General features: G+C 36.0%; 2 protein-coding genes across 3 annotated transcripts; one reads left to right on the top strand and one right to left on the bottom strand.

Annotated features, from left to right (window-relative positions):
- Positions 1-97: 97 nt before the first annotated feature.
- zmp:0000001082 (integrin alpha-D) lies at positions 98-16,594 on the top strand. Of its 2 annotated transcripts, none has more exons than XM_055041401.1 (31): positions 98-241; positions 3,121-3,244; positions 3,465-3,550; positions 6,093-6,163; positions 6,257-6,371; positions 6,444-6,574; positions 6,650-6,792; positions 6,892-7,045; positions 8,045-8,186; positions 8,294-8,367; positions 8,621-8,735; positions 8,883-9,025; positions 9,335-9,481; positions 9,566-9,763; positions 11,568-11,698; positions 11,970-12,130; positions 12,209-12,366; positions 12,460-12,576; positions 12,693-12,760; positions 12,870-13,011; positions 13,834-13,926; positions 14,055-14,131; positions 14,237-14,317; positions 14,405-14,480; positions 14,596-14,703; positions 14,790-14,831; positions 14,915-15,040; positions 15,127-15,231; positions 15,316-15,345; positions 15,433-15,543; positions 15,639-16,594. In XM_055041401.1, exons 1-31 carry the CDS (start codon positions 193-195, stop codon positions 15,786-15,788), a joined length of 3,468 nt encoding a protein of 1,155 aa, XP_054897376.1. In that variant the 5' UTR covers positions 98-192; the 3' UTR covers positions 15,789-16,594. The 2 variants fall into 2 exon arrangements, with proteins under 2 accessions (XP_054897376.1, XP_054897377.1); XM_055041402.1 differs by having other exon boundaries at positions 98-540.
- Positions 16,595-17,965: 1,371 nt separating this feature from the next.
- On the bottom strand, positions 17,966-19,254 carry anapc11 (APC11 anaphase promoting complex subunit 11 homolog (yeast)). Its single transcript, XM_055041413.1, has 2 exons — positions 18,959-19,254; positions 17,966-18,274 (listed from the first exon to the last, which is right to left on the bottom strand). Exons 1-2 carry the CDS (start codon positions 19,065-19,067, stop codon positions 18,129-18,131), a joined length of 255 nt encoding a protein of 84 aa, XP_054897388.1. The 5' UTR covers positions 19,068-19,254; the 3' UTR covers positions 17,966-18,128.
- Positions 19,255-19,338: the final 84 nt, after the last annotated feature.

The raw sequence follows: 19,338 nt of genomic DNA, 5'->3' as shown, positions 1-19,338 counted from the left end.
CTTGAAATTTTCTATGACTGTGGGAAGTATTGGGGATCGAAGTCAGTTTATACAGCTAAGAATGGGGGAATTGAGTAATAGCGGAAGTGCCCCACCTACCTGCTAAGGAAACAGATTCATTTTTCAACACGCACTTCAAGTACTGCACATCGACACAGAAAGGCGGTGTCTGTAGTCTGAATTCATGACAAGATGTATGTGCCACGGCGCTTCTATCTGGTCATCTACATAATATTTTCAGGTGAGTCTTTGGTGTTTTTTTTGTTATTTACCTAAAACTATAATCAAAACCATAATTCACAAAATATGGGGTGAATTATGGTTTTGATCGGAAAATGTGGAAATCATCTAAATGGTTAAATTTGAAGTAACTAAAATAATCAATATGTAGTTTTTATTTTAAAGTTACAGCTATCCTTTTTACTGAAATTGTGACAATTTATGAGCTTGTTTCTTCTGTTTAAGTGGAAAGGAAACAGTGTAAACAAGAAGAATAAAAACAGGAACTCTTCACCACAAACGGGTGCATTTCATTCTTGTGTAAGCATCTTTGTTGTACCAAGCTGATTTTCTGCACCTTTAGAACAAACTGAGTATTGCCAACAGCTAAAAGCACAAAAAGCTTAATATTGTGAGAAAATTATTTGTAATTATTGCAATGGGTTTTTTTTCTGCGTTGAAAAGTTTTTTGGTGGGAGAGCTCAGCTGCTACAGAGCGATGTACAAAGGTGATATTGAATTATATTTACACGTCGGCCAGCCACTGAAGGCATTCGAATAAAGCGGTGACCATGAGGAGTTATTTTTTGTTTGTCTGAGGATCTCAATTATAGGATAGTGTTCATACTTCCTTCAAACAGATTCTACACCATTGCTCTAAAATAATTAATGACTCTTGTGAAAAATGTTTGTTAGGAAAATTATCTAAGTTAATTTACTTTTATTTGAAAGGTTATCTTTTCATATTATTATTCTGTGTGTTGTTTTCTTGACTCCTTTCTTTTATGGTATAGTCTTAACTGTTTTTCCTTAGGGGTTAGAAATGCTTATACATTCCTGTGTTAAAAGCTGTGTTAATCATTATGTGTCCTGAGGGGTGGATAGCGGTCATCCTTGAAGGATGTGTGACTATGTGAGATAGCCCAGAAGGATGCTTGACTGTTTGAAATAGCCAACCTGTTTGTTTGTTAACATAACAAAAGGCAGTTGGGGACTGAGAGCCAGCGGAGTTGATCCCAGACAGCGTTTGGCAGCGGTTCTCGGCGTCGGGCTCTTCTCCCCTCTTCTACAGAAAAATAATTTGTCTTTGGTTGATTCTTGCAGGTTGGGGAACAAAATAAACCCAACAATGTTTCTGTGAATAACTGATCAGAAGACGCACAATACTTTCTAACAACAAAGGCGGAGATCTGGAAAATGTTTATTTATTGTGGTAAACATTAAGTAGAAAAATTATTAGTCATTTTAAACTCTAAATGTGCACATAACTTTTCTTAACATTTTTGCTTATTGTGAACAGTACGATAGCAAATCTAATGAAGACAGTTCATTTTTCACAAAAGAACTTTTCAGTGTAAGAAATAATCTTAATAAAAAAGATTTTTTTAAAAAGTACCCTTCCTCTCCCAATTTACTCATAAAGTAGAGGTTGCACAGCTTTATATAATAGTTTTCACAATCTGTTCCAGCAATAAGTCATTCTGACTTATTTACACAACAGACTGAGAAAACTTTACTGGCTGCTAGTTTCTCATTTGCTAGACTAGCTTTTATTCAAACGTTAAATATCCCAATATTTAAGGATTGAATAAACCTTGCATATTTAAATGTGGTGATAATGCAGAAATAGTGATCATGACAGTAATTTTTGCTTTAATAAATGAAGGACAATGTTTAATTTATGCTTAAATGTTGTGTTTTTGGGTTCTATTGTTTTTTAAGCACACTTAATTATTGCATTTATGAAATGGCATGTGGGGGATGAAAATAAGTAGCTTTATTTATCTTGAAGGAGAGCATCCTTCATTACCATTTTAATGAAGTATATCTATGGTAAAAATGTGATAAATCGCAAGTAAAAATGTTTTTTTTGTTTTTTTTATATGTTTTATGTTATGTTGGTTGAACAGAGTAAAATAAGTAAATATTTCTTTTTAGCAAGTTTGGGAATAGTTTAAGAACTTACGTTGAAAACTGGAGATAACTTGATTATCTCTGAACCCATGTAGCACGTCTGCACCATGAGGTGAAATGGTGGTGTGAGAAGAGAAACCAACAACTCTCTCACACCACAGCTTTTTTTCTCTTTTGACTTCAGTGTTAACTTCTCTATCAAATGATGGTAATCACATTGGTCTCAGCTCACTTCTGTTTCTGCTTAAATGATTTCAGATCTCAATACATACACACTAGCAGCAATTTTCAAATTGCAGATTGATTTATTATGATTTATTTAATTGTTGAGCACCATTCATCTGAAGCACACCAGCTGCAAAACAAAAAACAATTTTGAGGATTAGTAAAAGTCCTAACTCTGAGAAAAAGCAGATGGGTTGTAACATTTCCCATGTGATGTTGTTTCCTATTAGCTACAACCTTTGCCTTTCCTAATTTTACTGATCACTAACTTTCTTGTGCTTTCATGGCTTTCTATCTTAGCTTCTGTTTTTGACAACTGAAAACTGGAGACAGTAACTCCAGAAAGTCATTGTATAACTCTGGTATTAAAGTAGTGAATGTTCTGTGTGGTTTATCATACATTTATTCTAAACTGGTTCACTTCATGCAGCACACCTACTCTGTTTTATCATTATCTCAGTTTGTGCTGTTGCTTACGTCTCTGCTCTAAACAGGATTTCCTGGAAAACTAACAAAAAAGTCCCAAAGAAATGAGAAGGCTTACATTTAAAACTATACATTTTACAGTTCACTCCACATTGCAATGTTCAGATTATTTGATAGCTATATATACCAGCTTGCACTTATTAAATTTCTTTTGAGAAGATGATAAAGGTGGTTGATCAGATTAATTTACAATGAAGACAACTTAGAAATCCAGAAAAGGAACTTTTCTCCTATTTTTGTGAGCTTGTAATGTAATGTATCTTTCGTACTTTTCAGCTGCAGCCATCCCAATTACGTCAGCTTTCAACATTGATACAACAAGCTCTACCGTTCGTCGTGGCGAGCAGAAAGATTTCTTTGGATACAAAGTGCTTCAGTACATGTCACCCAAGAACAAAGGGTGAGTTTGCAGCTCCAGTTCTCTGGTTCTGAGAAAATTCATAGTAACGTTAAGCACAGTCAGTCAACCGGAGATAAGCATCTTTTAAACAATTTTCTGTAAGAAGCTTGTGGTTTAAGCTGTTTTATAATATTTCATTATCAACAACACCTTGGTAATTAGCAAAAACTTTTCTATCATGTGTTTGCTTATATCTTGCTGATATTTCTATGATTCACAGGGTGATCGTTACTGCACCGCTGCGGCGAAATGGGTCAGGGGGGATTTCCAAGCTCAACCAAGATGGCACTGAATTGTGGTTCGATGGTATGCATTCTGTCATCTAACCAATACTGCATTATAAAGGAGAAGAAAAATGGCTTCCAACAGTACTGATGTTTGAAATATAACTCAGAATATCGGAAAAAGTTGGAATGAATACTGGTTGCAATGTAAATATGATTCAATCATTTAAAACTCGTACTTTTCTAAAATTTTAAATATGCATGACTTCTTATTTCCTTGAAGTATAAAGTGATGTGATCTACTCCACTTCCCAAAATGGAAAAGACAAAAGAAAAGGCTAGTCAGACAAACTCATATTAGGTATCAGCTGTATCGAGTAAGCAGGCATCAAACAACCAAGTGGAGTCAAGAGAATATTTTTTCTAAAAGCAGAGATCAAAGTATTTCAGTGAATAACGTGGGTATAAATCCAAACAGAAAACAACAACACACATGGCATCACAAAGAGCTGGAACAAAACAGGAGGTAGAGAGCAGGGGAGATAAATTGAAACGTAGCTTCATCATGACCTGAACTCCTTCTTCCTCATTTGCTGTGTCACCATTAAGACTTGTGACTTCTTTCAGTCAAGGCTTTTTTATTGTCCAGTCAACTCAGATTTGAACAAATAAACAGTAACAAGTTGTCCATATTCTCCTTTACCTGAGCAGTCGTTCTCAGTAGCTCCTCCAGGGTTATTATTGGTTGCTACACTGATTAATACTCGTTTTGCATTAATTAAGTAAACGGTGATGTCTTGCCAGGTTTGCAGTATTGCCATGTTTTCATTCTCAGATGACAGTTTGAACAGAGCTCTTTGAGCTGTTTCTAGTTTGGGATATTGTTTCATCCAGTTTCAAATTTCCCCACACCTTTCTGTCTGATCTGTCTGGTGTGCTCCTTGGTCTTCATGATGCTGTTTGCTCACTAATATTCAGTCATATTTACGTTGAGACTACACAACAATTTTAATAATATAAAACTTTTTCTGATGGCACCTTTCTAAGACTCAAAGCCACCTTTCAGAGACGAATAAAAAGTCAAACAAGTTTTGATAACAGTTAAAATCTTTGGACTATTTATTAGTTATTTGACTAGCAAATGTGGTTGGTTGCTCTGTATTAGGTGAATGAAATACATTGAGTTTGTAGCTGTAGTGTGATAAAATGTGAAAAGGTTCCATGAGTCACACTGTAAAACGTTGGTTTAGAAATGTTCCTCTACATTCATTTCCTGTGATGGGGCGGCACTATATTGTCCTCATCCAGCCGTTGAAGACCGATGTTGTTCGTACACTTGAAATTGCCGGCAAGTGAACTAGATGTGCTCAACGTTGACTACAGACCCAACAAAATAAAGTTGAAACTGTTCAACTCTTGTTGCTGTTTGCTGTCGGGTAAAAAGCATTTCGCTGTTCATAACTCCCCATGTGTGACGCGCTGCTGTGAACTAGATAGCCCTCCGCGGGAAAGATCCCTCCGCGGGAGAGAGGCGTTATGTAGCTTAAAATGTTGAGGTTAATCGCGCGCTAACATGTTGACGTTGACAGATCCTGTGTGAGCGAGAAGAAGGAAAAACAAAACAGTTGAGACGTCCTACCCTCAAACAACTTCTGCAAAAATACCAGAATATCTGCATATTGTAGGTGAACTGAACTAAAAAGCACTTGTGTTGCACATAATGCTAGCTGAGAGATAAACCGAAGTCAGCTTTCGCAAACAAACGAGAGTAGCTCAATAGAGACACATGCAAATATATTTTCGCACACCAATACAATGTTTGTTTTAAAAAGTACTTACCTGGTGAAAGTCACTGTTGACCCGCCCTCTGGCCTGTGAAAGTTTGCCTCCAGCCGGTAAATATCCCACAATGCAACTGTACATTAAAAGTTTACAGTACAGCTACATTTCCGCACGTGACCAGCGGTCCAATCACGTCCCATATATGTTCCATACACATTTCAGATTACAGTAAAATGCTGTATTTTCAAAACCCAGCCACCTTAATATACAATATTTTCATCTGTAGTTTTTACAGCCATTTGTTACAGTGCATTTTACAGTTCAAGGGATAGCAAACCATATCTGCAGGCAATAACGCTTTTTATATTTATAACTTAAGTACAGCTAATTTGGTTTCATTTGTACAATAGAGCATTCGGACCACACTAAGAGAATATTTTTGAACTTACAAGAATAAAGTGGTAAAAATAAACAAGCGGCCTTACCGCTGCATAAAACTGAGAACTGGTGAGTATCTTACAAAATTATACTTTGGTATTAGTTGTAACAGTAAGGAAGTACTTTTAACAGATCAACAGATTATTTTCAGCAGCAGAACTTTGACATGATTGTGCAAGAAACTGTGTCTATTTCAAAATTAGACTTTCTATTCTCCTAGACTAGATGCACTCTGTTGTACATCTAGTCTGTGATGAAATTAAAGTAAAAAATAAATGAACAATCTAGCTAATATTTGTCTACCTACAAAACGAGGTTTTTACAACCTTGTTGTAAAACAACCTTGTTGTAAAAACTGATCAGTTTGTCACTATAAATTATAACTGAAACAAAATGTTTTACAGATTCTTCACATTCGTATTCACCCAAGCATCTTGGCTTGTCAATAACCACGGATGCAGAATCTCGGTTTATTGTAAGAAACTACACACTATCTGGGATATTTTAGAACAAAACTAATGTAACAGTGTTCAGGCCCATTTCTCTAACATGCTTTGCTCTGCTTTAGGCCTGCAGTCCAAGCCTCGCTCATCCATGCGATGAGAACGTCTACCTGAACAGTTTGTGTTACAACATTTCTGATGATTTAAAGCCGCTGTCATCTTTCATGCCTTTGTTCCAAAGTAAGGCTGTGCTGTTTTTAGTATTTATATGCTGATTTATATGGTGTTCTAATGTTCTGTACTTTTCTACAGAGTGCATAGAAAAGGTTGTTAACCTTGTGTTTCTGTTTGATGGATCCGAGAGCATGACCACAGAAGAATTTGATCAAAATAAAAAATTCATAATAAACATAATGAACCAACTTAAAAACACATCTTTCAAGGTCAGTGCACTCTTTCAGTATTTAGTTAAAGTATTAGTAAGTCAAATTAAATCAATGTTGTATATTTTTCTTTAGTTTGCAGCAGTTCAGTTCTCAGCAGACTGCAGGACAGTGTTCAACTTTAAGGATTATGATGATGGTACTGCTCAAGGCAAACTTATCAAAGAAGAGCATATGAAGAGTCTCACCAACACACACAAAGCCCTTAACTTTACACTGTAAGTAAGCATGTCCAAAGTCCACACAGTATACACATTAGTTCCTGCAGATTAAGCTGAGTGGTCTCCAGCAAAACCTAAATGCCAGCAATTCTTCAGGCACCATCTCTTGGAAAATGAAACTGCAGGAGCCTCAAAAGATGCAAATAAAGCTGTGGTGATAATCACAGATGGAGATCCAAGTGATCTGGATAAAAATTTCAAGAGTGTTGAAACTTATAATCGCAAAGAGATCATTCGAGTGGTTATTGGGGTGAGTTTGAACATATTTTTCTGTATGACTAAACTAAAAAATGTGGTTGTTTTATTAGATTTTTTTGTTTCTGTTAAATTTCTTGTGAAACTGAGTAACAGTAATTGCTCATCACACTACACAGTGATATAGTTTTGCCACAACACTGCTTTTAAATTCTCGAACAAATTTTTTTTTTAGCATTTATGTGTTTGCCTTTCTGGCTTATTGTCACATCCTCTAACGTTTGTCTACTTCAACTATGCTTTTACAAGTCTATGCAATCTGGTGATTAAGGCATACTTCCTCAACCCCAGCCCACCATCATTATAAAAACTGAAAAAGAACATAACTTCTAGCATTTGCTTAAAACAGTTAAGAGTGTAGTTAGGACATTTCAACCCAACCACCTGGGCTGAAATAAAAAAAAAGGTTGATTGAACAAGTGTATGTTCTTGTTACAAACACTTGTTTGATTAATCCCATCACTGCAGTTAGCACACTGAAGGGATTTGCCCTGCAGCAAAAAAAAAGCTGGATGAACCAGATACTGACCAAGTGTATGTAAACTTCTAAATTTGAAGAAAGTTAGAAAAATAATCTGCAAAAAATGTTTTGAATAAGTTTTATAACATTTAGCAAATAGAAATAATTTTGGTCATTCTGACTGACCTAAAATAAGAGAAGTTTGGCCTGATTTAACTTCAGACAACGAGAAAAAATGTGTCTTTTTTCTCACTGTAAGTTTGGTTTTAATTGCATATAGCACAGATTCACATCAAAAGTACTTTCAAGGTATTGTATGATTGGTTCATAAGCTGTATTTTCAATCTCCACAAAGGTGTTGCAGATTACTAATCACTGGTAAAACTAGACCATTAATACAGACCAATTAAAAACCACTTTTCTCTTCAGAAGATAGTTTGCTTCCTTGTTTCAAATACCAAATTGTAAATAAAATGGCAATTTTAACTGCGTAAGATCTGAAGTCATGTACTATTCTTTTTTTTTTTATTTCAGGTTAAGGTTCGAAATGATACAATCAACAAATTAAAAACAATTGCATCAGATCCAAAAGATAAAAATGTGTTCAAAATTGAAAACTACGATGGACTTACTGGCATACTGGAAAGCTTGCAAAAACAGATCTTCGCTATAGAAGGTGATTTGTTTTTCCCTGTTTTATTTTGCAGTGTTGATTAACGAGATGCTAATGACTTTTCCCTGTTCATGTGGTAGTGACACTTTTTCCTCTCCTATAATTTTTAGGATCTAGTAGAACTCGATCTGACATACTGAATGATGAAATGGCGCAAAGTGGTTTCAGTGCCGTCTCACACAAGGTAAATTATGCATTGGTTTAGTTGGCATATTTAATGTTTTTGTTTTTATCTGGCTTGCAGTTTTGTCAAACATTTGTATCCTCTTTTGTTCCTGAGAGTAGAGTCATAGGGGTCTTCTTGACATAAATAAACAAAAGGAAAATTCTAGAAAAATCTGAATTAAAAGAAATACCTTGATGAGTCTCCACTAAAAGATCATTCGTCACAGATAAGTCAGGATGTGTGTGTTCTGATCAAACATTTGTGTTCACAGGACACCTTGATTCTGGGCTCAGTGGGTTCAAAAACCTGGCGTGGGACTCTCAATGAGTATCAGAAACAAAATAAGGTGATTTCAGACCCAGAAATGCAAGAGGCCTCCTACATGGGTATGTTAATTATTTGCTATTTTACTCAGATGATTTATTTTTGCAGAAATATAATTGAATAATTCAATCAGTTTCAAATTGACTGTTAGTGTCATATATTGTGCAAAAAAGAAATTTATGACAATTTGTTGCTACTCACATTTGTAGGATACTCACTTTCTGTTGGAGAAAGAAATGGCATTTCTTTCTATTTTACGGGCGCTCCACGTTTCAACCACACGGGGCAGGTTGTAGTTTTTCGACGTGATGAAGACCAATGGCCATTAGTCGAAAGAATAACTGTCGACCAGGTTGGGAATTGTAGTTTTTTTTAATCTATTATATAAACAAGTAACATGAACATGGGTTGCTCATTTTAAAGCTTATGTCTGCCTGTGAACCTATTTTGCTTGTGACTTTTAGAAAGAGTCAAGAATTTCCAGACAAGATTCTGTTAGTAAATAAACACAAATTATTATATTATAGATGATTATTTATACTGAGAGTCAAAGTTTCAGTTTTGCAGTTGCAGAGAGGGACACAGAAAACCTCCTTGAATTTACAGCTAATTTTTCAGAAAGTAAAAGCTCAGGAAGCAACTATTTATCTGTACCTTCCAGATTGGTTCCTATTTTGGTGCGGAGCTGTGCTCTGTTGACATTGACTCAGATGGTAACACTGATTTCCTGCTGGTTGGCGCTCCAATGTTTTTCCTTCCTGAGGAGCGAAAAGAAGGGTCGATCTACATCTACGCCCTATCTGATGAGGTACATCAATTGTTGAGGCTCAGATCAAAAGTCACTTTTGCATGAGTTTTTTATCAAGTTAAATATTGTCCTTATTACTTGCAGATCAAGTCAGGGTTGGTGCTTCAAGTGAAAGCACCATCCATGGGAAGATTTGGCACCACTATAGCCAGTCTTTCAGATCTGAATGGAGATGGTCTCCGAGATGTTGCAGTGGGAGCCCCCCTGGAAGAGAACAACGCCGGAGCAGTCTACATCTACCTTGGACACAAAGAAACAGGGATGCGCAACATTTCCAGCCAGGTGATAAAATCATATAAGATTCTGTCAAGTAAAAAAATGCATTAAAGTTAATGCATTTTCTGAAATTGAACGAAGTCACATTTGCTGATCAGTTTGTCATTTTTTTAAAGAGTTTAACATGCTTTAAACTCTTGTGTTTAATACAAGAACACACAGCTGAGAGAGAAAGGTGAAGAAAATTGAAATGAAATTAAAAATGTTTATCATAAGTCCAACTGACACTGTGCCAGAATAATTTTTTTAATGCATGGCATAAACAAAGTAAGCTTTTTAAGAGTAACAGAAGGTCATACCCTCTCTGACACCAGGCTAAAACTGTCCACCAGTCCCCAGGATCTGCACAGCTATTCAAATGTAGCACACTCATTGCAAAATTGGGACTCCACATGTCCTCATGAAGGCTCTCATTATGCTACTGCTTTGCATGTCCCACTGTTGACAACAAAGCTCGTTGTCAGCAGTGACAACGTGGTTTGTCACTGTTGCTTTCCTGCCATACTGCATGGGTACTGCTGCAAGTACTACATCTGCATGTTTCCACACAAGTTACAGAATTGCCCTACATACCATATATGAAAGATTTCTGCACAGCTGCAAGTTTCAGTCTCACGGCGGAAGACAAAAACTATCAGGACCTTCCTTCAACTCTTCAGCAACATGAGAGGAGAAGAGATTTTCTCATCAGAGCACTCTATGCACATATCTCAACAGCTGGAGTAAAAAGGAATTGTGTAGACAACATCCTAAATTATATTTTTACTATGATCAATTAGCTTATTATACAATGATTACAATGACATTTCAGCATAATTGTGCCATCAATACACTCTTCTCTTAACAACTGTGCTGCTTTCACAGCATCAAGCACTGCTTCAAAATACAAGAAAACAATCACATGGTCATCATTGATAAAGCCATAAGACCTCAGCAAGATCCTTCAGTGACCCTCCTCATTCTGTAAAATTTACAATGATTTGTTGCAATATTAGAACAAAGTGCTTGGTAGATTTTAAGCGTAAAAATGCTTACATTTGTTTTTTCAACCACCTTTTCTGACATGGTGTGTGGTGGCTTCTATGAATATGGATTATAGGAAGCCAAGGAGAAAGTTGTCTCCGGAAATCAGAAAATTACAGACATGCCAATGATACCATAAGACCATATAAATGCAGCTTGCAACTCCTATGACTAGAATAGCATATATTATTCATATTATTTAGAAAGTTAAGCTCACAACACTTTAGCTAGCCTCTCTGGCCGCAGGGTGACAAATTGAAGAAAAGGTTAACACAAATGGCAACTGAAGAGTTCAGAACGACTTTAGAAGAAATTAAAGGTGAACACCAAAGTCAAGGTACATCAGTGTCACATCACACCATCTGTTGTTTGAGCGAAAGTGGACTTCATGGGAGACAGCTAAGGAGGAAACCAAAGCATGTAAAAGCAAAACTACCACAATGCATGTTGGCAGGTCACCAAGTTACTGGAACAACTGGAGTGAACCAAAACACCTGTGAACAGGTGTAGAAATCTCATTGACAGCTACAGAAATAATTTAATTTCTTCAAAAAGAAATTTGTACCTGTAACTTAACAAAATTTAAGTTACAGGTACCATCACTTTTTTCCATGCCTGTTGAAGTACTTTAAAAAGAAACAGAATTCGGCAGCAATAATGTCTGATTTGCATTGGTTAATTTTAAGTAATTTTTTTATGTATTATTACTTTAGTCAGTTTCAGCTATTTTGACGTATGTGCATGTATGTGTGTGCCAGTTTTAATAATGACATTTCTGCTTTTCCAGAGAATCACAGGAGCACAATTTGATTCTGGATTGAGATTTTTTGGTCAGTCCATCAATGGAGACATCGACCTCGGAGAGGATAGGTTGCCAGATATTGTGGTGGGATCCCAAGGTGCTGCTGTTGTCTTAAGGTATAACTTTGTTAATGCACCACTACACTCTTCAAGTTAAATGAGTTGTTGAAATGCAAACTTTGTTTCTAGAAAAAAGGCTATTGATGAAGTTAGGTTTGAGGCTTTTAAGGTACTTGTAGTTTTTACCAAATTAAAACATCTGACGGTAAGAAAAAAAAGCAATCTGAAAAGTTCTTTGTTTAAAACTGAACAGACATGTTAAAACAATAACTTGGTGAGGGGAGTTGCATCAAAACTTTTCACAAATCCTTTATTTGGTCTCTTTCAGGTCCAAGCCTGTGTTAGATGTCAAGGCAAAGCTGTCATTTTATCCCAGCGTGATAAGCATTCAGGAAATCAACTGCCTGGATAAGACAGAGGACAAACCTTTACCAATGACTAACATAACAGTTTGCTTTGAAATGGTAGAAGTAACAAACAGCACTGCAGGTGAGCATTAAAAATGGCATTTTCACCTACAGCAACTGCAGGTTTGTCATTTTAATGGTACACTGTTATCCAATAAAGGGCCAGGAATCAAGATCTCATTCACACTCAATGTGGATCCAATGAGGCCATCAAGTCGAGGTTTCTTCATTGAAAATAGAGCAAATAGGCGGACTATTATACATACCCATGAGCTGACTGACAAGGAAACATGCTTCAACTATTCTATCTCCATGAACGTATGAATAATCATAAGACTGAAACCAATCTTACTCAATGTTTCTGGTTTTGTTTCTTCAAGAACTGACCACTCCGTTATTTCTGTTTTTCAGAAATGCATACAAGACACATTAACTCCTGTCATCATCAAGTTAAACTTTTCCCAAGATTTCAGTGAGAATTCAACAGGCATTCTTAACATAGACAGCAATAGACGGGCTATGGTTGAGGTGGGTCCAGTAACCGAAGGAAGAGTAAAGAAAACAATCAAGATGAATGTTTATTCTTGGAGTTTTGCCAAAGTTGTATTCAGTTCTGCTCATTGGACAATATACATTTTTTACAGGTTCCTTTCGAAAAACACTGTGAAAAAGAAATCTGCATTGCTGATCTTGAAGTGGATTTTAATTTTCAGTATGTATTTTGAGAAAAAAAAAACAAAAACATATACATGCATCTAGAAAAGGTATTGTTTTGCTGCAAACAACTCAACCGAATTTAATAAGTACTTTTCCTGTTTTAGGTCTGAGGAACTAATAGTGACAAAAGATAGCAGCATCCAAACATGGATAAAACTTGAGAATAAGGCTGACGACTCATACAACACCAGCCTGACGATGCTCTACCCAGAGGGCCTCTCGTTCTCAATGTTGGATCAAAAAGGGGTAAATTAAGTCACATTATTTTCTGGTTGTTTTTGTTGATTTCGGCCTTTTTTTTTCAGGATGGAAAGCTTATATAAAATCTGGAAAGAAGTTTAAAAACAGAAATTGAATCCGAAAGTTTGAAATAACTGTACAAATCTTAGGGATGAATTGCTTAAATGAATGCTATGATTACGATTTCTCGTGCTTAGGACTACTATTGTAATAAGAAACTTTAGTTTGCTGGGTGGCTCAGTTGATAGACCAGGCGCACCATGTGCACCAGGCGCACCAGAGATTAAAGTTATCAAAAATAAAACTAATTGTTGGCCATAATTGCTTTATTAAAGTAATAAAAAGGGTAAAACTTCCAAGAGGGTGAATACTTTTCATAGACATTGTACATGTAAAATGGCCTCAGCCCACTGGGTTTGAATGAGAAATTGTACACATTATTTTGAAGAGTACTAATTACAAATTGTAATTGTAAATGAACACTGAATACAAGCTCTGGAAAAGCCTGTTCATCCCCCCAAAAAAACCCAGAAAAGTTGATTTTGTTTAAAATCTGTTTACTTCATCCTTTTTGTGCCACACAAGTAGAGGAAACTGCAAAACGTTTTTTGACGACTTGAAACCGACACAGGATGTGTCGGTTGTCTCGGCAGAGTTTTCACAACTAAATGCTTGAAAAAAATATGCCATGTCTTTCAGAGACGTCTTTGAGGGTTTGGTGACTCTTATGTGTGCTTCGTTAAAGACAGATTCTGTCAATGCAGCTTTGCTTTGAAACACGGAGCTTTATGGCAGTTAAGCTTGATTTAACTTTTCTCTCCTCATCAGAACAAGAAACTAACTCAAATCTGCGCTGATCAAGACAAACTTAATGAAACCGTTTGTGGCATAAGCCTTCCTGTATATCGCAGCAAATCCTCTGTGAGTAATACCTCATCCTCCTTAGCAACACACGAGAGTTTGTGAAGAGCTCTCTGAGTGACAAACTTTCACAGCCTGTCTTTTTACCAGAACCAAATTTAATGCAATTTTCTCTTGTCCCATAAAAGGCCGAGTTTATTGCTACTTTTCGCACCAAAGATTTTGAGTGGAATGACACATTGCTGATGACAATCTTTGCAAAAAGGTACATAAAAAAAAGCAATTCCCAATAGAGGGAAGCTAAAGCTTTTCTGGGAAGCAAAATTTTCTATGTTCAACACTTACAAGATTTTATTCTTTGCATTCTTAGTGAAAATTCAAACTCCAGCAAGAGTTCTTCTATGACCAAAAGTATTCCTGTAAAATATTCTGTTGATATGGCAATAGCAGTGTAAGTAGTGTGACACACATCCACAGTATCTTCAGTGTTATACCAAGGTTTCCTGTCTTTTGCAATAGTTGGTTTTTGTTTTTTCAGAAATGACACATCTGATGAAAACCTGAATTTCACTCCAGAAAATTATACAACACAAAAACTGTCAACTGTATACAATGTAAGTGATTTAAAATACAGTGCAATTGTATCACTTTGAAGCAGAAACACATCAGTTTATTATAGAAAAAACATACCTGTTTATTCGTAATGATGTGGCTTCTTATTATTTACAGATACGCAACACATATTTTAAGGATTTTCCCATCAGTGTATTCCTCTTCTTCCAAGACAAACTGGAACACGACTTTGAAATGAACAACTATGCAGTTATTGTCGAGCCAGTAAGTTTACAATACTTCTCATTTAACTTCTACTACTTCTCTGTTTTGCAAGCTTTTAATATTTACATTTTTATCGTGTTTTTAAGAACAAAACTCAGTGCTCAACCTTTTCCACCCCAAAAGCTCAGGTTAGTGTAACAGACTGGTACTTAAACTTTGTTGTCAATTATGAGTAAATCACTATGTAACACAAAGTATGATTTTGTTGCAGGACTGCCCATGGAAAGAAAACTGTGTGGCCGTAAAATGCGATACATTTATCTTAAAAAACCATTCAGATGTTTACATTTCCCTCTTGGGGAATGTGCATTTCCGAAATCTGAAGAACTATGAATCGGTATGTACTGTAATGAGTAAAGACAAAATACACCACATGTACCTGTGGCATCCCTTCAACCATCCTGTCCTGCTCTTTCTTTAAAGAATATGCCCTTTCTAAAAAAATATACTGGAGTCCACGGAGAAGTCATATTTAACAGCTCTATAAAAGTTCGCTATGATGGCAGTAGATACGTGTTGAAACAAGAGGTATGTATGTATTGGTTCAACTGCTGAGACACCTTCTCAGAGATGCAGTTTTGAAGGTGATTGTAATCCGAGTTTTCGTTTCAGAAAAACAAGAACTACGCAGTAGAGAAATCAGTATGTACAACTCTCATCGATACCTATGCAGTTAATACAAATTAATCTTTTTATGTAAAGCATAATCTGTTTTTTCTCTGCTAACAGACTGGAGTTGTAGTTGAGTTTACGGTGCCTCAAAATATGAATCTGATCATTGCAACTGGTGTGATACTGGGATTTATCCTTCTGATCATACTCACAATCATCATGTGGAAGGTGAGATTTCTATGTCCTGCTTTGGAGCCTGTTGGGAATTAAGACATGGTTTTGGTGCTTGGTCTAATGGTTGCATTTGTGCCTGTCCTGAGCAGTGTGGCTGCTTCAAGAGGAAAACCATTGAGGATTTCAACGAGGAAATGGCAAGAACCTCATCTGTGTCATCTCATAATGAATTTGAACAAGAAGAAGAGGAAAAAAAACCTATTAATGTAGACGAGGACAAAGACAAACCCTCAGATTAACCTGAAGAAAACTGTAAAACAGTGGATTTTTAGGTTCTTAACCAGCTCAAATCTGACAAAATTTAGAGATTATTTCTTATATTTACAGTTTTTTTCTTCTCTCTTTTTTTCTTACATTTTCAAAAGAGTAAAATGGAAATTAACAAATTAGACAATTTGTGTGTCTTGCAATGAGTGATCAGATTTAATTGAGTCTGAAAGCAGAGAAACAAAACCAGAATAGTTAAGTACTTAGGGATAATGGTTTAGTAGCCTAATGGAGTCCCATCTTCACTGACCTCTCTTTTTCAGTAAGATACACTCTCATGTTGCAGCAGGTGATTCAGTGGATGGTCTTCTAATAAAATGAGGGGCACTCAATTTCAGCTTTTTAAGATGTAACTGGTATGGGAGCTTTATTTTCATATTTGTTTCATATCTATATTAAAGTGAGAGAAAGAAAGAAAAAGGCCAAAATACAATGTATTAATGTATTAATTGTATAATTTATTTCATTTCTTAGATTCAGGTGTTTATTTCCTATCAACTAACCTTTGAAGACTGATTCCAACATACATAGTTGCTCATTGTACACCTGTGTTTGGCTTTATTACATTCTAGCACCTGCCATTGTGTGTGTGTGTATGTGTGTGTGGGTGTGTGTGCGTGTGTGTGCGTGTAAATTGCTGATTGCTAAAGAAATGAAGAATGACAGCTTTTATTTATCATCAATCATTATGTAGTGATTCAGTCATATGTTGTTTCACACTGGAATTAAAGCATTTACATTAACCTAATTTCAAATTAAAGACTCTACATCATCAGTGCTTTTTGGTCAACATGTTATTTGTGTAGCATTTTGAAAATGCATTAAATAAGTTATTAGTCTTTTACTGGAAATAGGTTTTGCTTTTGAAGTTGTCAGTTTTAATGAAATGTTTTAAGTGCGCTTAAAACCTGATAGAATATTTACACATTCAAATTCAATAACTTAGAATACTAATAAAAACCTTATTTATTTCAGCTTTATTTATAAGCTTATTTTTAAATTGCTCTTATAGTGTTTTAAATTAAGGCTTTAACAAACTGATACATAGTAATTTGTATTTACTATGGTGATTTTATTATCATTATTATTGTTATTATTAATATTATTATAATTAATACACATTTAAGTTTACAACATTAAATCAGACCAACAAAAAACAGTTAATGCAGAACAGAGGGCCTAATGAAACTTATGTTTAACTCCACCATAAAGGTTATTTTCAGCAGGTAGTTTTAATCTGACAAGCCTCATCAAAATGCATATTCTAATTTATTGAATACTATTGTACACAATAGGCACATTACCTTTTTGTCTGGCAGTAAGTCAGTCTTATATAACTGATCAAAAGGTATGCTTGTTGGCATTACAGCAGGCACAAAGGATCAGTTTTTTATTTTTTATTAAATAAACATGAAGAATATTGTCACATTGATGTAATTCTCATTAATGTATGGAGATGGAAAATATGTTTTACCACAGTAAAACCAGAGCAACCATGACATCTAGTGACATGATTTTGAAACTGCAACATTTTGAATCCCAGCCAAAGAGAAAGTTAAGGTTGCTGTGTGAACAACATGAGCTGTAAGCTTTGCGACAATCACTAGTCGTTGAGTTTGCTTGGTTGCCATCGCATTAGTTTTATTTATTCATTTTCATAAACAAAACATGACCACTAACTGCTGTACAAACATAATTTAATTACATATATTTTATTAGTAATTTGATGGCCAACAATTGTTTGGCCAAACATTAACTTACTGCCCAATACCAGCCGATACAGCACAGGAAAGTGGAACCTCACTTGGTAGTCTCTGCTCAATCCAATAACATCAGTCTTGTGTCTGATATTAATCTTTGACTCTAATCAGGATGTATTTTTTCTGCTTTAAATGTGCTTTAATTGTGTAGGAATAAGATTTCTTTCAGCATCCAAAACTGGACAGAAATGCTTTGGTTCAGATTTCTCCAAGAAAATACAAATAGTGAGTAAATTTTCAATTAGTCCTGCTGCAAGTTAGAAGAAATTAAAAAGGATGTCTATGTCAAATTAATTAACCAGTTTAAAAGCAGGTCTTCCAGAAACATTGACCACTCGTGAATGTTTTCATCCAAGTCGTTCCTGAAAGAATTAAGTGCAATGGCGACACACAATGTTGTTTACTTTATTACAAACTTAGCAGAAATTGTATAAAAAATATCCACAGCATTAAACAAACAGGAAATTGTGGTTTACAGGAGGTAAAGAACAGAAAAAAAAGAAAAAAAATTCCTGTGAAGCGTCCATCTTTACAGTACACAGTCCACCGGAGTCACTCTTTGAACTTCCACTCCTGACGACACATAGGGCACTGCTGCTGGACTTGCTGGGAGTTCAGCCACTTCAGGATGCAGTGCATGTGGAAACAGTGAGAGCACTGACCCCAGACCAGTGGGCAGTCGTCTCCAGGAACTTTACCTGCAAAATAAGAAATATATTACAAAACCATTAAGAGTGCACATAACAGAGGTACATGATCTAAACCCACAGATACAATGCTAAATACAAAGCCTTTATTTCAGCGTATGATGTTATTGGCAGTCATGGCACCACAAACATTGTCATAGTAAAGTCTCCTTTTTTCAAGCATTTTTGACTGGCCTTTAAAATTATGAAAAGAAAAAAACTTAAGGGAATGTGGACTGATCTCAGCTGATAAGGTCAGTATAGCAGAGAACTGGCCATCTTTAACAAATTAAAGAAAATGAAATGAACTTCACCTTGAAACACTTCACAAGGCAGCTACATACAGGATGATGCACGTGAATGTATTTTGAATAGTTAGTCACCCTTACAGTGTATTTCAACTTTGTTATATTAAAAACTCGATGCCCTGAGGATACAAAGGACCGAGTACCTGTTATTCAATATTTAGCCCAGACCTACTTTTCTGTTTCGCTATTTATCTCTAAATGTGGTCACAATTCTTTTGTCTAATATGTACATTAGGGTTTAAAATATTCAAGTGAATGGGTTTGATGAGTTGTAAGGAAACTGAGCCAAATGTTTAGAACATGAAGGGTATTTGGACTTTCGGCTGACATTAAGGGGTAAAGCAGACAGGCAGTATGTAGGACAGCAGCCCCCGACTCAGTTACTCACAGTCCGGACAGCAGCCGTTGAAAGGCATCCTGCAGATGCCGCAGTTTTCATCGTTAGCCACCCAGGACCAGGAGGCCACCCCGCTCCACTGCCTTATCTTCACCTTCATTCTCTCCGAGCTGCTGTTCGAACCCGAGTCAAACGCTGCGGCCCACAGTCCAGCTTATCAATAAATTACATATCAAACATAAAACAGTTGGGTCTCTGTAAGTAGTGTCGACTAATTCTACGCTAGTCAGCTATATTGAATTTAATGACTTCTTCTTCGCTTGAGCTATTTCTTTTTCGGTTTTTGGCGGTTGGCTGGCAAACAGCTTTTAGGTGCATTAGCGCCACCTTCTGAATTGGAGTGGGGATCATAATTTATTTCTTACCACCGC

This window comes from Poeciliopsis prolifica, unplaced genomic scaffold, assembly GCF_027474105.1.
Source record: "Poeciliopsis prolifica strain line A6 unplaced genomic scaffold, Auburn_PproV2 SCAFFOLD016, whole genome shotgun sequence".
Taxonomy (NCBI): Eukaryota; Metazoa; Chordata; class Actinopteri; order Cyprinodontiformes; family Poeciliidae; genus Poeciliopsis; species Poeciliopsis prolifica.
Note: the sequence above shows the minus strand (reverse complement) of the source record. Positions and strands in the feature narration are given on the sequence as shown.